The sequence below is a fragment of the Camelus dromedarius genome, chromosome 7 (assembly GCF_036321535.1).
Source record: "Camelus dromedarius isolate mCamDro1 chromosome 7, mCamDro1.pat, whole genome shotgun sequence".
Lineage (NCBI taxonomy): Eukaryota > Metazoa > Chordata > Mammalia > Artiodactyla > Camelidae > Camelus > Camelus dromedarius.
This window is the reverse complement of record NC_087442.1, coordinates 73,885,914-73,904,244: the sequence shown is the minus strand read 5'-3', so window position 1 is coordinate 73,904,244 and position 18,331 is coordinate 73,885,914. Positions and strand designations below refer to the sequence as shown.

Below are 18,331 nucleotides of genomic sequence, written 5' to 3'. Positions count from 1 at the left end.
TATTTATAACCCACTCACCTCATTTCTTCAACCAGAAAAAAAAAAGTTACTTGTGTTTGGCTCCATCTGTGATTTAAACACTGATTTGTCACCAGACCACTCTGATCTTTTTGTGTTTTTCATTCTTCTAATTAAGAGTAGGTGATACAATCTAAATTTTTCTACTTTTATGTTATTCTTTCTTTTGCTTTCAGTAGATCAAATTCAGGAGCTGCTAGGTATATACAGGTGTTGCTAGATATATATAAATGAAAACTTAACTTTTCTGTATCATTTCTGTATCATTCATTTATTTATTACTACCCAAAACATTATAGAAAATTGGTATTGATGCTTGCCTACTTAAATATATAGAAGTAATGCAGCTAGTGGTAAAAATCTTGAGTAATTTGAAGTAACAGAGTACAAATACTACAGATTTTAATTTCAATATTTCTATTAAATTATTTCTTTTATGAGATCATTACTACTTTTAAAGTTTTACCTGATTCCTCTGGACAACTAGGCATGATTTAGTTTGCAGTTCTAAAAGCCCTGTGTGGTGTTGGGCTAGAATTGTTTGTGCACACTTTACATAGGACAGGAATTAAAATAACTAGTTTTAGAAATTGATCTGCTTCCTGTTACATATTTCAGTGTGAGCAATGAAAAGCTACTGACAAGGAATCTCTAAAGACTTGGATCTGATTGATGGTCCATACCTTAACTATCTGTGAACTAGCAGATTTTTACATAATGTATATATAATATGATGATAAAAAGTTAGTTAGATATTTAAGATCCCTTCCATCCTACCAATCTTATATTTCCCTATTATTTAATTTCCGTTTCCTTTTTTTAAAAAAATAATTCCCCCACCCTTTTTTCCTCTCTTTTTAAATTTGTCCCTTTCTAGCATATTCTCTCTTTTAAAATGATGTTAGAGTTTAAGGAGATACCCATTTGTATATTGAACTCTTTGAGGAAAAACACAAATGACAAATTTATCAAATAAGTATAATTCTAGATTTTTTTCTTTAGCTGATTTTAAGTGGGTATGAGATCTCATTCTTTTTAATATTGCGGTGTTTGTGAATATTTTTAGCTTTTAAATAATGAGATACATAGAGTATTTTTTCAAGATCCCGATAAGACGAAGTTAGTGAATCCTTTTGCATTTGCTTAGTGAATTAGAGGTCTGATAATGAACAGGTTTTAAAAATTGAAAAAATAATCACTTAACATTTTATGTAAAATAGGCTCTCAAACTTTGAGTAAATTTAGATTTCATCATTCATGAACTAAAACTAATGTATTTTAACAAAAGGATTTCATATTGCTACAAATAAAATAATGCTTAATAGGAACTCATTTTATTGTGGATAAAATTTGTGTAATTTTTTTTTCTCTTTTTCCCTCTCTCTATAAAGGTAAACAGCCACATACCGGGAATAGGATACCAGATTTTTGGAAATGCAATCTCTCTAATCCTGGGTTTAACTCCATTTGTTTTCCGACTCTCCCAAGCTACAGACTTGGAACAACTCACAGCACATTCTGCTTCAGAACTTTCTATGATTGCGTTTGGTTCTAATGAAGATATCCTAGTTCTTTCTATGGTTATAATAAGTTTTGTGGTTCGTGTGTCTCTTGTTTGGATTTTCTTTTTTTTGCTCTGTGTAGCAGAAAGAACTTATAAACAGGTGGGTATAACGTAGACTTCCAAATAGAGAGTATTTTATCCTTTCATTATATTCAAAATATTCCAGAAGTGTTTTAGTATTTCATTAAATCACTCTGACCTGCTAATTATTTTCCTGTTTTGTTTTTATAATACTTAACCAAATAAAATTTTAATAATCCATGTTTTGTTGATTTTTGTTTTTATGTGGTAATCTGCTTGGAAATTAATTTTTAATCTTAATCTTTTTTAGCGATTACTTTTTGCAAAACTCTTTGGACATTTAACATCGGCAAGGAGGGCTCGAAAATCTGAGGTTCCCCATTTCCGATTGAAGAAAGTACAGAATATAAAAATGTGGCTCTCTCTCCGGTCCTATCTTAAGGTAGAATGGTAGTGATAAAAGTACTCTTAATGTGCTGGCTTCCTCTCATAGTTTCTTTGTCAGTATGTATGTATGTCTAGATGTATATATTACATTTACATTTGTACTCATATGGTGCTATGTGGCCATGCTTGGTGTTCTTTTTGATCCATATGCAGAAATTTAAAATCTTTACCTGATTCTTTACAGTAAAACACCTGAAGTCTAAAAGGCTTAAATGCATTTAGGTAGATGATTCAAGATCAGATTGTCTTAAATTTATCTTTGTTCATAAATTTCGCCAACTTCTACTCATTCAAAAGCTAGATTATGAATGATTTTGTTTCTACCTAGAATGGTTATCACAAGCCAGCAGAGGGAGCCCACTGCTTTAAAAAAGAATTTTTAAAACATGTCAGTGAGTTGCTTCACTGAAGTGGCCTATTACTACTTGGAAATATTAGCTTGCAATTCTAAGCCATCCTTTTCATGCCATTCTTTTCCTTTAAGCTTTTTAAATAACTTTCCTAATTATTGAATTAAGATATAAAAACTCAGCAGGGAAATGGGAAACATCTGAATGAGTTTTAGGAAAATACTTCTGAGAATTACTTCTTTGTTGCATTAGCAGTGAATTTCATTATGTGTGGAGTAATCATGTCTTAATAAAGTTGACCTAAAGGCCAACTATTCTCTGACATATTTAAATCTTTAATGCTTTTTATTTTGAAATAACAAGGAAAGAAGTAGAAACAATTAGCACTATTTATCAATGCTTTCACTTTAAAAAGTCATCATTTTGTTTATTTATTTAACTTGTTAAATTCAACTAACTTACTCTCCATTGGGATATGCTACAAATTGGAGTAGGTTATTTTTTCTCACTGTGACACCTCTGGAAGGATGGATATGATCTTTGTTACATGGCTTAGTGAGGAGCCACCCAAAATTTCCCCTCACTATCAACCTCAAGTAGGTATTGCATTCTTTTATGCATTGATTATTTTTTTCAGTAAACATTTATTTAATGTTAACCATGTGCTATTCGCTATTGATGAGATGAAAGTCCCTACCCTTAGGAGCTTATACTTCAGTGAGGGAAACATGTAACCCCAGACCTAGGAATTATCCTGGGTACTGACTTCCCTGTCTTGCATTTCCAACATCCAGTTTATCACCAATTCCCACCCTTTCTGCTTCCAAAATATATCTTGAATCCATTTACTTCTCTTTGTTTCCATTTCCACCACCCTAATTGCAGCCACCAGTCACCTTCTGTATTGGACTACTGCAGTTGCCTCTTAATTGGCCTCCCAGTATTCCTGTTTCCTCCTAATATTTTCTTCAGTTTGCCACCAGAAATCTTTTAAAACTGTAGATTTGATCATAATTCTTAAAACTTTTTGAAGGTTCCCCATTGCTCTTAGAATGAAGAACCAAAGTCTTTACAGGACTTATAATGCCTTTGTGACCCAGTTCCTGCAAATAGCCTGTCCCTCTTGTCTCATTTTGAAACACTTTTCTCCCTACATTCCAGCCCCACTACACTGCTTCTGCTCTTTGAATGCACTATAATCTTCTGTTTTATGCTCTTCCACGTACTGTTCATTCTGCCAACAACACTACCATGTACCATTATGCCCCTGCACCTTAGCTTGGTACAGTCTGGGAGTTAGGAGTGTGGTCCTGGGAAGATCTCCCTAAGGAAGTGATATTTACACCAAACTCCCTACCAATTTTCTCAAAACATTCTATACCTTTCCTTTGTAGCACTCATGACAACTTATCATATATGTCTATCACTATGCGCTTGAAGTCTGGCTCCTTATGAGTTCCTGTGAAGACAGCATCCATGTCTATTTTGTTCTCTGCTATATTTCCAGCACCTAGCAGTGCCTCAAGGTGCTCAAGAAACATGTTGAATAAATGATTAGTGTTTGACAAAATGGAATATTTTTAAGTAATCCTAAGAATTCTATGCTATATATTCACCATTTTCAGTGTTGCAAATCCTCAGGAAATAACAATTTAAAATTCATCTTACAAATTAGGTATATTTTCAGTGTTATAAGTTATAATCAGTGTGCAGTGATGGGTTAATACCTTAATTGAAAGCATGGAATTAGCTGCTAATCAGTAAATATATTTAAGTGTTTTCCTTTTTTCCCCACAGCGTCGAGGTCCTCAGCGATCAGTTGATGTAATAGTTTCATCTGCTTTCTTGTTGACTATCTCAGTTGTATTTATCTGTTGTGCCCAGGTGAGTTAACTTGTTCTGTGTAGAAATTACATAATCAGATCTATAAATATTCAGCCTCAGAAGGCTTTCTAATAATAAACAAATAATATAAGTAAGCGTAGTTACACAAGTTTTGAAATTGACTTTTTACAGTTTATTTTTTTTAGTAGAATAAATACATGCATCTTATTCATTGCTGTCAAACAGTGGCTCACTTACTCTCAGATGTCTATTGATTGAACATATAATAATTAGTTTGTGCCTACAATTCACCTGCTTTATTTCCCAAAACCAACTCATAAATGACTAGAGTTATGAAATTGTTTCAGACTATTTTCCATGAATCTCTGCTTTATTCACATTTAATATTAGTTCTTTTATATCTGAATTGTCACTGTGACTTGACTGTCTTGTGCTCTGAAAAAGAATTTTCATTGACCAAGATCAGTCAGGAAACTCAAAAGTATATCCTGTGCTATAAAATGTAAATTTCCATTTTAAGTAATAGACACACTAGATTACCTGAAAAATTTTCTGCTTTTAAAACATCATATAATGCTGGGGAAATAAAAAACCCCAGCCTTTTAGTACAAATAGGAGCTTTTTAATATACATACTACATGTATGTCTGAGTTTATAAAAGATAGTAAGGGGTCAAAAATGAAGATAAAACTGAAAAACAGAGCAATTAAGTATATGTGTTAATGCTATGGCAGCCCTAGGATAAGGACATGAGGTACGTTGGTAGTCTTAGTACCCAAGAGACTTGAGATTTTATGCCCATGTGAGGACAGAAGATGAGGTCTGAACCTGCCAAACCTCCTTAACATACACCGTAAGGCCAGAATCCTCAAGGGCCTAGAGTCTCAGTGAAAAGATGAAATAAGAAAAACAGTCAAATCAACAGCACAGAAAGACAATAAGGAAGCATGTCTGATTCTGCCTGGATTCTGGCAGGGAGGCAGGGAAGGTCTCTCCTAAGAATATGTAACTGTAGGTCTGCCCTTATTACAGGTTCAGAGTTCAAAGGTACATTACAGATCTTGTCCTGTAACCCCTATGTCAAGAAGTTAATATAAAAAGTGATCCTAGACTCCTGGATACCTGGAGGAACCAAAACCAAGACTGTTCTGGGGGATGTGAATGTGACTTCAACCCTAGGCCTCATAGGATTTCCACAGATAAAGCCCCTTTCAAGTTTAACATGCGAAAAAAACAATCCAACACAAATGAATCAACAGATCAACACATAGCAGGAGTACATCTCCAGCTACTTAAGATCTGATGAGATAGAAACTGTAAGATAAGCTTGTTTAAAATGATGCCTTTAGCATAAATAATAATATGAAAAAACAGATTTCAAAAGAGCCAAACATCACTTCATAGAAGTGAAAAATACAATCACTGACATTAAAAACACAATAAACAATAAATAGCAGACTGAAGACAGCTAAAGATAATTAGTAAACTGGGAGATGGAAGAAATTAACTGGAATATAGAACAGAGATGATGAGATGGAAATATGAAAAGGAGATTGAGACAAATGGGGGATCCAACATATATCTAACAGAAATTTCAGATGGAAAGAAGAGGGAGAGAAATATGTAGAGAGAAAATGGCTAAGTTTTTCTGAATTGATGAAAGACATTAATTTTCAGGTTTAGGAGGCACAACAAGAATAAGAAGAAGCAATAAAAATAAATCTACAGTTAGACACATTATAGAGAAATTGTAGAACACCAAAAACAAAGAGAAAAATCTTAAAAGCAACCAAAATGAAAAAGACTGATTTCTTTACTCACAATTCCTTATTGCATTAGTCTTTTATTTGGGGTTTAATTTCCATGTTCCTGAAGTACATCCTGTAGTAGTTCTGTCTCCTCTGAACATAAAATCTATCTATTATTATCAACAAAAGACACATGGAACATAATATTTGAATGTAAAAGAATAGAAACGTATATTGTAGGTAAATATTAGCCAAAAGAAAGCTGGTGAACTTATGTTAATATCAGATGAAATAGACTGTAGTCCAAGAAACATTATTGGGGATAAAGAGAAACTTGACAAAAAGTAAAAGAAGAATTCATCAAGAAGATCTAATAATTCTAAACTTGTATGCATATAATCGTATAACTTCAAACATATTTATATACAGCCAAAATCAGTATCACTGTAGTAAGAAATTGACAAAATACCACATTGGGAGGTTTCAACACATTTCTTTCAGTAATTGATAGATTAAACAGAAAAAAATATGAAGATATGTATCTAAACAAGATAGTTAAAATTTTGTTCTATATTTGGACAGTACTTATTCTTTTCAGGCATAAGGACAGTTTATAAAACTTTTCTATGTAGTGGGTGACAAAGTGATTCTCAGCTGATAACCTTACAGACCACTGGCTGTATGCAGTTAAAGTAAAAACAAATGACAGCAACAAAAAAACATACACTTGGAAATTTCAAAACATACTTGTAAATAACATTTAAAAAAGAAAAAGCACAGTATTAAACTCTTAACTACTGGAACAGTTGAGACTTTTTTTAAAGAATACTCGTATAAGTTGCTTTATGTCATTTAAGTTGAAAGCTTGAGTGGGTGGTTTTGTAGAAATGCATAATTTATTGATTTAAACTGCATAATTTATTGATTTAAACTGACTCAAAAAGTAACTGGAAACCTGCTAAGAACTGTAATGATAAAGCAGTATTGATTCAGTAGTTTAAAAATCTACTGCCAACAAAAATCCTCTAGACCCATGGGATTTTACAGATGAATGTTGCCAAATGTTCAAATAAACAGGTAATCCTAATCCTACAGAAAAGATCTAGACAATAGAAAAAGAGGGAATATTCCTGAAACTCATTTTGTGTTTAATATAACCTTGATACCAATACCAGAGAGAGAGTATGAAAATAGGAAGCAATGAGCTAATTTCCCTTATTAACTTAGATGTAGAACACTAGGACGTTTTTTCCTAGCCAGCAATCTAATGACAATAAATATGCCATGATAAAGATAGTCTGTCCCTGGGATAAAAAGATTTTCAAGTTAGGAAATCCATAAATCTAGTTTTGAACTCTTTTAGTTGATTTAAAGGAGGAGAAAAATCTCTAATCATTTCAATAGATACAGAAAACAAATTAGTAAATTTCAGTGGAGGTTTATATGTAATACAATGGCTAGAAAGTATTGTTCTTAATCTGATAAAAGTATATTTTCAAAAATTGGAGTAAACATTGTACATATGATATTTATTATCTTGGGGATATTTACTTGAAAACCAGGAATAAGACACATTCCCTCTCTATCTTGCAGTTAGCATTTTCATCAAGACAGGAAAAAAAATTGTATAAAGATTGGAAAGGAAAAAATAAAATCTTAGAGTATATGATTGTCTATGTAGAACATCCAGGTAACTTTACAAATTATTAAAAATATGATATATTTTTAGAAGATCAAGATCAACAGAAATGTGTATAATATCAGCCTAAAAGAATCAATTTTGTTCCTATACCCAGAGATCAGCAGACTTCCTCTGTAAAGGGCCAGACAGAAAATATTTTAGAATTTTGCCTAATATATTCAGTCTCTCATATAATCTTCTTCCCCCTACCCCTCCCTAAAAATTATAAGTACTACAAAAGACACCATAAATGACAAAACAGAGTCTAGGAAGAGATATTGTCAATATATGACTTAAATAATTTTGTTATTCAAAATATATAAATAATTTCTACAAATCAGTTAGAAAAACAAGACAATCTAACAGAAAAAAGTGAATATAGAATATAAAAGGTAATTTACAAAAGAGGAAACCCAGTGACCAGCAAGCATATGAAGCATATTCATCCTCCATAAGTAATCAGGAAAAGTGAAATTAAAACAATAAGAGAGCAATTTACATCCATCATATTTGCAGGTGTTAGGAAGTTGGATAATACCAAGTGTGCACTGAAATGAGGGCAGAGTGAACTCTGTTACACTACTGAGAGCATAGATTGTTTCAGGGATAAATTTGTAGTATCTCCTAAAATTGAATATGTGAATATCCAAGGACTCAGCAGTTTTACTCCTAAATTTTAACTCCTTGAGAAAGTCTTACATGTGTGCATAAGGAGATGCCTAAGAGAATACTTATTGCAGCATTGTTTGTAATAAGGAAAATTGGCAACTAAAGAAGTATTAATTGGTAGAGTATTAATAAATGTTAACTGGTATATTCTTTTACTGTAATACCTTATAGGATTTAGAATGAATGAATTTGAGCTTAGTGTATCATGGATAAGTGGATTAACTTTGAAAACAAAGTCCATTGAAATAAAAATTGAAGAATGATATGGGCAATGTGATAGCATTTATATAAATTCTAAAATATATATAAAATAACATGGTTTTAACATATATAGCTAAACTATAAATGCAAAATTTGTTACTCTTACAGAGGTGGTGGGGAAGAAGGGGAAGAGTGATTAAGGAAAAGTTTAAGAGGGATTCAACGAAATCTTTTTTATTTTTCAAAAATCTGAAAGAATATTGCAAAATATTAAGATTTGACAAAAGTGGGTAGAGGCCCCATGGGTTTCATTACATTATACTCTGTACTTTTTAATGTGCTTGAAATATTTTCTAATAAATGTGGATATTTAAAAAATGTAATTCTATATCCATGGTCAATTTGTATGAAGTAAAATGTTATTTTCTTTTAAAAAGAAATTGTTTGAATCACATTACTTCTTCATATTGCCTTTTTCATATACTTTAGTTGCTTCATGTACATGAGATCTTCCTTGATTGTCACTACAATTGGGAACTGGTAATCTGGTGCATCTCGTTAACACTTTTTCTCCTAAGATTTGTTACCCTTGGATCAGAAACAAGTAAAAAATATAGCAATACCTCAATATTACTTACTGAACAGGTGAGAATGCATGTTTATTAATGTTATAAATTGATGCCTATAATCTATACATTAAACTAAAATGTTTTCATTTATTTCAAGTTTTTCAGGAACTTGTGTTACTAAGACCATTTGTGTTATAGAGCAAAACTTGAAATTTGATAGGGCAGAAGCCTTTCTTCAGTGTTTCTGCCTTGAGACAGACTTCAAATCTAATCTACTGTTTTTATGTCCCATTTTCATTTGACAAGAAGGAAGTACCATTTGTAGAAATGATGGATTTTTAAACCATTAATGAGCTATGTTTGCCTTGCAGTGTGGCAGAGCCATATTTGAATAAGCATAAATTTTTATTCAATAGAAAGGATAAAGCATAATTTTGATGGTTAACTTTATTTTGTATGGTTTTGTTTAAATATTTTCCTTACCATTTCATAGGAATCATTCAAACAAACTTATTGCCAGTGAACTTGCTGAGTGTTTTTGTCAGGAATAGTTTGATTTTTAAAAATTGTAACCCTCTCAAACCAACTCAAAGGGAAAGGGGAGAGCAGCACACAAACCAGTTGATTCACTTTACTACAGTTATTATTTATCGTCTGGATTGGTTTGACTCTGGAACTAAAGTGTTTCAACTTTTACATAGTGACATCAGTGTTCCTTTCTTCTTTCAGCTTTTAATTACTTTTGAAAAATTTTAAAAAGTTATTTTCTTTTTATAAAATAAGTTTATTATAAGAAATTTGGAATATACAATTAAATATGAAGAATATTAAAATCACCAGTAATAACCAGAGAACTACCATTAATATTTTAGTGAATATCTTTCAGTTCCTTTTAAAAATTGTTATAATATAAAGTATATTTGTTTACTTTTTTTTTTAATAAAAGATAAACCTCTACTTGAAAATGGAGAAGAAACCTAACAAAAAAGAGGAACTGACACTAGTGAATAATGTTTTAAAACTGGCTACTAAACTGCTGAAGGTAAAAATGGAATTGAAAGTGGGCATAATGTAGAATATGCTGTTCTGATGTTATGTCTTAGTTTTTTGTTTGTAGATCCTACTTTATATTTGGTTTTCATGAATAACCAAGTTTGTTTCCAAATTATATTTGAGCACAGTTGTGTAATTTACATTTTATTTCTCATTGAAAAACTAATCAAAGTAAGCCAAATTGTTTCATTTTGAAATTTTAATCACTTTTGAAAATTTAAGACTTTTCATAAATGTTTAGAGTATTGTAGAGGTTGGTATCTTTGGAAATTTTTGTGTCCTAGAACTTAAAGTAGATTTCAAAAAAGATTTGATGTTATTTTGGAAAATTTTTTTCATTTCTCAGAGTAGTCTTCTGCTTGATCTGAAGCTTAAGAAGTAGTAATATATAATCATTATAATAAATACATATCACCAATAAATATTTAAATTTTCAAAGCATTGTTGGTAACAAAAAGAATATAATTTTAGTATGTCTGATCTCATAATAATAACTCTTTGGAGGTAATTTAATAAAATATTTTTATCACTGCTTTGCAGTGTTAGTAATGCTTTTCTTAAAAGGAAAAAAAAAATTTTTTAAATCTCAGTTTCTATATCCAACTGAACGTATTTCTGAGAATTATTTAAAAGTGTTCATACAATAGTATGAAATTAGTTGTGTCTCAATGTTATGGTTAATTCTTCAGTGAACTAAAATGTATTGACTGAAATGTATTGAACTAAATGTATATAGACTGCACCTCATAGCATATTAGGTAGGCATTGAAAGGATTCAGAAACCTACCTAGGTGAGGTTTTTGATACATAAATATTGAGAATCTTCAGAGTATAGGCACTGTGCTAGACAGGAGAAGGCTAGAAAGATGAGACTTGTGAGCAGCTTCAGTTGCAAAGTAGAGAGAAACAAAAATAGTTAAAATACAAAGCACACTAGTGTGATCCTTTTTGATTATACATAGTCTTTTAGTTGAAACCTGGGACTTAATGCAGATTGCTCCTTCTCTCTTACTCTTCATAGCCAAGAGATTCTCAGGCCCATTGACTCAGACCCTCAGATATCTTTCAGTTCATCCCCTCTTTCCTATCGATTTTGCTCTAAGGCACCCCATCTTCTCTTACTTGAGCTTTTGATACACTGAAGTCTTAAGGCATTCTTCCTTCTGGTCTTGTTGCTTTTAAATCTTTTTCATATGTACATCTGATATACTATACCCCCAATTAAATTCCTTTAGTGCTAGCCTGTTGACAAAATCTGCCTAAAGAATGGCCCTTACCTAAGTAGCCAGTTTTACAAATTCAGAGTACTTCTTCCTTTGCACTTGGGCTCTAGCAGTGCTGAGTAACCTGTAGCAATTCAAAGGTGCCATGTTCTCGTGTGTCTTAGGGGATACCTTCTCTCCTCCACCCACTTAGTTTCAGGAGCACCTTCCTGAATGGCCCACTGCCTTTTATACATACCTTTTTTGTGAGACTTTTATGGTTGAATTGTTTGTTGGCACGTCTATTAGATTGCGAGGTCCTTCAGCACAGGGACTGAAACTTCATTTCCTAGAGCCTAGCACAGAGCCTGGCATATTATAGAACTTTAAATGTTTCAATCAATTAATTAATGAATCTTTGTATTTGAAAATTGTTTCAAAGGGGCATTTTTATATGTGTATTAATATTGGCAGAAAATTCAGCTAGTTAAATTTCTAATTCTGCAAAAAGATATCGTCCTCTTTCGCTTCCTATTCTTATACTAAAAAAATGTTCTCTAACCTTGTAGCTGCTAGACCAGTCCTTGTCATTCATTTGGAATAGAAACTGGAGTTAACAAATTTAGGTTACAGAGTTCTTTTAAAGGAAGTCACTTTCTACTAAAAAACCTTAAAGTGTTATTTGCTTATTTCAAGTTTAACCAAGTTTATTCTTTCTAAAACTGTCATGATTTGTAACTGTTTTTTGAAACAGAGTTTTAAAAAATCCTCATTGCATGTTGCCCTGAATTAGTTTAACTGATAGTTCTTAGTGAATCTGGGCTCATGGTTTTTTTCTCTCTGCTAGGAATTGGACAGTCCCTTTAGATTGTATGGGCTTACAATGAATCCACTGCTTTATAACATCACCCAGGTTGTCATCCTGTCAGCTGTTTCTGGTGTTATCAGTGACTTGCTTGGATTTAATTTAAAGGTAAGAGCTTGTAGGTATTTTTTATTTTTTAGTGCACTATTACATTTTTGTAACATTTATTTCACCCTGGGCACTCTTTTGAGATTTCACATGCACAGTAATGGAGTCATTTTGATTATGTTGTATATAGTTAGTGAAAATAATTTCACATTTAATTTCAAAGAAGGATAAATATTCTTGGTTTATAATACTGATGGAACTTCTAATTTGGAACAATATTCATTACAAGTAGAATTCCTGTGTAGGATAAGTGAGGAATTTATTTTTACTCATATATAATCTGAATCTAATTTAGGTGATAAAAAAGAGCCCTATTTCTGGTTTCGATCAAAGTTATATTATTTATGTATATAGCAATACATACATCTTCCAACATGTGCAATGCTGTTAGTGAATAAGGTGTAGAATATTCATATTAAGAAGTAATATATGTATATTGCCACTTCCCAGTAAAAGAAAGCAAGAGAAATCTGATTTTCACTTTTTCATTTGTTTAAGATAAATTTTTCTTGAAAATAAAAGGACAAAGATATTTAAAATAGTAGAACCAATACTTGTTTCTGAATGAAATTTAGATAAAAACAGCATTATATAATGTAATTTAATAAATTGCAATATCAAAACTGGCTCTAATGGTCCCTACTTCTATTATTTTTTCACTAGCTGTGGAAGATTAAATCATGACAATTCAGAGAAAAGAAGATGTAGCCTCTTTTCCAGAATAAGAGTACCAACTAAGCTGCCTGAAAGCAGTCACTGACTCTTTGCTTCAGGAGTCTCAGCTGGGAAATTGAAGTGTTTACATCAGACTGTCTTGTGCAATTCTTATATTTATTTCATTTGTTCACTGTTTTTTACATTTATTTTAGTCTTTATATTTTATTTTTATCATTGATGTACTTAGTTGTTGAAAGGGTGATAAAACTGATATCCAGATACTTGAGATCCTGGTAATTGCTCATAAATAATTGACAAAATAACAAATTGTGAGATTAGAAGCCATTGCTAAACACTGTTTCTCCATCAGTGCCGTGACTTGCCTTACTTGAGGAAAATTTCTTTAATTTGGAAATATTGCTTTGGACTCAGCTGAACACATGAAGTATTTTCTTCAGTAAATCAAGATCCAGTCAGGGTTTCTCTTGAATTATTTTGGAACAATACCAGAATCTATACTGATTAAGCTGCAGTTTAAGCACCCTTCAGTATTAATATATATGATATTACACAACAGGTCAACAAGTGCTCTTTGATGATAAAACTCTTAATAGAGCAATAATTGTAAATGGTTATCATACTGTAAGATATTTTGATAAAAATTAACTAGTAATAATTGTATTTATTTGAAACACTGGGCTGTTTGCACAGCTCCAACTGTGCATGCTCAAAATGTGCACTTTTTAAATTGTTACTTTAATGCGTATCTTTATATATGGGATATGTTATAGTGTACTAGGGCATGATACGGTATCCTTTTGAGTGAGGTATATACTCATCTCACAAGTGAAGTGCCTATTGATATTACTAAAGTACATTATGTTTACTTAAGCAAAATAATTTTCTTCCCATGGTACACTATAGTGTATGCTGTTCATACCACATTCAAATGAACAACTTAAGAATAAGGTTAAAAAATGAATAATATATTCTTCTGATTACTAGTTATAAACCTGTATCCAAATTTTCAGGGAAGACAGCTATAGCTTGCAAATTCTATCCTCTAAACTTAATCTGGTACACCTCTTCCCTCAACCCCCAATTGTATAAGGGCTATTTTAGATGCTTTTACCCTAGAAAGTTAACCCTTCCTCCGTAAGTAATTTGCCAAGTGTCCAAATGAAAACTTACCATGTTGGCATGTTAGGTAAATAGGGCAAATATGATGGTATCTTACATTGGGCCATGATTTTAAGTTGTTATATTTGTACAATCAAAAAATTTTAGGAGTTAAATGAAACATGAAATGTTTTTGCAAACTTTTTTTTTTAACTGGGTGTCTAGTTTCTAAAACAAAATTTATTTGAAACAATCTAGAATTATCTTGGTGCAAGGTGTATCATGTTGAATATCCTCATTTTTTTTACCATGTTTTAGGGTATTTAAAATTATTAATTGTAAATAGTTTATTTGATTGGTGCAGTTTTAATCTCCAAATCATAATCTTAAGATCAGGAATGTGTGGAGAACAGAGCCACGTTGTAGTATCACTTTGCTCCCACCATTCCTTTTGATCAGCCTCAGTTCAGCCTCCTTGTGTAGTATATTTTCTTTCTGTAGAAAACAACAAAAGCATTTTGTTTTATTTGCCTATGTTCTAATATGTTTAATAATGACCAAAGTGCATTCTGAGTTTTTCAAGGAATGTATTACTGGAGCTTTAAGAACATACTTATTTTCTCCTGTGAAAAATTAGGCTTTGTCTGGTATGTTTTTTCTTCCTCTATTGTCTAATGTTGAAGTTGTTTTTAGGAATTATATTTTATAAACTTTTTCAAAATAAGGTACATACCTATACAGAACTTAACATTTTGCACAGAATATATCGAATATATTTTGAGAAAAAAAGTACAGCATCAGTTCTGTTAGGAATGAAAAAAGGAAACTATTGTATCTCAAAAAAAAAAAAACCTATTTCAGAATGGAAATATTTTTGAGAAAAGTAGGTGAGTAAACTGATTTAGGAAAATGCTTGTTTTTGATTGAAGTTTATTTTACTTAGAGTTGGGAGTTGATTTACTGAGTACAGTGTACCTCTCAACAACATGTTAATAATATGTGAAATTATGTCACTAATGTGGGCAGCAGTAGAATACTAAAAGGAAAAAGGTGTCATTTTAAGTAATTTCAGAACATTAATGGAACTGTTTCCAAAGCAGAAAAATTGACATTGCTGCCTTTAAGAATACCATGAATGTAAGAAATTTAAAGGAAATTGTAACATATCACATAATATAGAAAAGGCAGTTGAAAGAATTGTGGCAGATGTTGTGTGTTAACTTCTGTTTCTTTGCCACATGTGTCGTATTTGAAAGTTTGAGCAGCAAGTTTAAAATAAAACATTCTATGACAGTGTTAAATTGGAAGTGGTTTTTAAATTTTTTTTCAAGTCTTACACATTTCTATAGTAATTTTGTATTTACTGTAGCATAAACTTTAGCTATAAGTGCTAGATATGAGGGGAGTGGGGATAAATTTTTTAAAACTTGGCCAGCACTTCAGATTTTGTTATGATTCTCCGAACATGAAGGAAGAATACATGCACAGGCCTTTCATCACCAAAATGCTATGACATCATTAATGTTTGTTTGCTTGTTTGTTTGTATTTAAATACAGAAAACTGGCTGTAGCCTGGGATATTAAAATTCATTGCCAGAAGGATAGTGGTGTTTTCAATCAAATGACTGCACGTGAACTCAGCACGGGAGAGTATGGCCAACAATAAGATCGGTAAGCATTCTAGTATTTCTGTTATCTGATTGGTACAAATGTTCATAGAACTTAATCAGGAACTATAAATTCAAGCACACTTTCAAACTTACTTTAAGCTTAGAATTGGCTCTTTTAATGAGTTTCCCTTCAGACTTAGAATTAGAGCAATATGACTTGCTATATCACTTAGAACAAAAATTCTCAACCTTTTTTTCTGCCAAGCCTATATGAAAGATACCATAAATGCTTATCAATTTTGTTGGTTCCCCATGGTGCTTACTTCTTGAGGAGTAGACTGTGGGTCTAGGAAGGTGGTACAGGTATAGTCAAAAAAGTATTCCCTAGGTGATTTGGAAAGTTTGTCTCATCTGTCACTCCTCATCACCTTGAGAATTACTGTCTTAAGATAAGGAATTTTATAGAATGTCAATTCTATGAGATGTTAACTGCATTTACCACCATATTCCTAGCACATAAAATAGTGCCTAATCTACTGAATGAATGAATAAATGAATGAATGAATCAAATAGAAGCAAAGACACCACCTAGTCTAGAGTCCTCATTTTACTAGATAAAAAAACTAAGGCCACAAAAGAAGTTAAGAAGCTTGCCCAAGGTTCCACAATTAGAACACACACTCTCCTTTATTCCCCTTGAAGGTATATTCTGTAATAGCACCTCTGTACCTCTTGACTGATCAAAATACTTAATAATGGGAAAATATTCTGGACAGAACAAAGATATTGATAAATCTGTCCATATTTATAGTGAGGTCATATATGAACTAATAAGCTTTTGGCAATAGGAAAAAGTCAGAATTCATTTGACAGCTCCCTATTCAGCTGTCTGCAGTGTGGCCTTTTGGAAAGAACACATACTTTGAAGCTGGACTTGTTTATGTTCATAGGCAAATTACTTAATTTCTGTGAGTTTGGTTTTCTCAGCTGTAAATTACTGACATTTATACCTATTTTACAGGGCTATTAGGAGGATTAATGAGATAGCATATGAAAAGCACCTAGCACAGGGACTGACATGTATTTGTTGTACAGAAAGATTGGCTCTCCTTCCCCTTCAAATGAGTAATGGCCTAGGACAATTAACAATTTCTAAGCTAAAGCATTTATATTACATAAGATACCATATGCATCTCTGCCAAGTAAGAGACATAACTAAGAATTATGCTTCAAATAAATTATCATATGTAAAGAATTCTTTTACAAGGAGTTGACGTTTAATTCCTTTTCTTCATAAGCAAGCGTGATAAAATGTGGAAGGGAAGTTTTCTCATTCTTTTGTTTGCCTTCATATTGTATTCAATTATGAATAATTTTGCTAAATTCTCAGGTGCATATTTCATTCATATCTTTTCATTATTAAATCTCTATCGCTCACTAGTAACACCCATTTTATCTTTTATCTTCTGCCGGGTCTCAACCCTCAACTTTAAGTTGTCTGCTCCCTGTTCATGCTTTGAGTTGCTGAAGAACATCTGATTTGACTTTCTACAGATGATGCTCATCAAGATATTACTGGAACCTCTGAGTTCTTTATTTGGCAATGTTTTTTCTTTAATCAATCATTTGTACACTTATATGTTCCCTACTGTGGCTCTTCCAAACCTCATTTATCATCCTGAAAGCTCCTAATCCCTCTCATACTATAACTATTAGCATTTTTTCCTTCTAACTTAATGGAAAAGATAAATATCATGCATGAATTCTCCTCCCTTCTTCAGTTCTGTGGAAGAGATGTTGCTCTCTGAGGGCAGCTCTCCAGCAGTACTCAGGGTTCTGTTCTTGCCCTCCTACAGGATACCTCCTCAGTTTTCCCCCTGCTGTCATCTTCAGCCTTTTCCTTTTCCAATTTTTTGTTATAAACCATTTAGATTTCAATGCGAGGTGCTTGCATCTAGAGTATGAGAGCACTGTTTAATGTTTATAGGTGGATGGAACCACTCTATACTAGATGGCACTCTGAGAGCTTGCCACACTCTCAGCCCTCTTCTGAGCAAAGCAGGAATTTGCTTCTTTACATTCATCATGCTTCATTGGACTATATCACTTTTCTATCTCAGCCACAGCTGAATGGGTCAGTGATCAGTGCCTGGGCCTAAAGTAGCCAGCTATTTTATGAGCCTCAAGGAACCCAGGAGACCATCTGGCACAAAAACTTTGCCCTGATGGAGGTATTTCGTCCTTGGCAGTGACTTGGTGACCCAGTCAAAATCTCTGTTACTGCAAGTTTGAGTCAGGACACAGCGTAAGCAGGGAGAATTGCTAGAAAAGCAGAGACCCCAACGAAGCCGTGAATTAAAGCAAACCCCTGAAGTAAAAGGAAGTTAGTGAGAGTGGAGAAGGGAGAAGAGACTAGAAGAAAATGCCCAAAACTGTCAATGGTAGAGACACTGAGTGATAGCTTAGCTGGCTCTGCTGTTGGATCATTCAAGCTGGTCTCAGACTATGGTAGCTTCATCTTGTGTCCTGAATCATGAGGCCAGTTGTTACCATTTATCCCTATGACAAACTCTTACCTCCTCAAGTAACCAAAAGATGACAGTC

The 18,331-nt window shown here is 32.5% G+C and overlaps 1 protein-coding gene across 12 annotated transcripts in view; it reads left to right on the top strand.

Moving 5' to 3' along the window:
• PHTF2 (putative homeodomain transcription factor 2) overlaps positions 1-18,331 on the top strand; it is a 178,213-nt gene that overhangs the window by 93,552 nt on the left and 66,330 nt on the right. For 8 of the 12 annotated variants that reach the window (XM_064487643.1, XM_064487651.1, XM_064487647.1 and 5 more), the window contains 7 exons: positions 1,410-1,682; positions 1,914-2,045; positions 4,198-4,284; positions 9,034-9,189; positions 10,060-10,155; positions 12,216-12,341; positions 15,675-15,788. In XM_064487643.1, the coding sequence (XP_064343713.1) occupies positions 1,410-1,682; positions 1,914-2,045; positions 4,198-4,284; positions 9,034-9,189; positions 10,060-10,155; positions 12,216-12,341; positions 15,675-15,701 (897 nt within the window). In that variant the 3' untranslated portion in view covers positions 15,702-15,788. Of the gene's footprint in view, positions 1-1,409; positions 1,683-1,913; positions 2,046-4,197; positions 4,285-9,033; positions 9,190-10,059; positions 10,156-12,215; positions 12,342-13,004; positions 15,789-18,331 lie in introns of all 12 variants that reach the window. The other 4 variants (XM_031454768.2, XM_031454764.2, XM_064487650.1 and 1 more) reach the window with 3 other exon arrangements.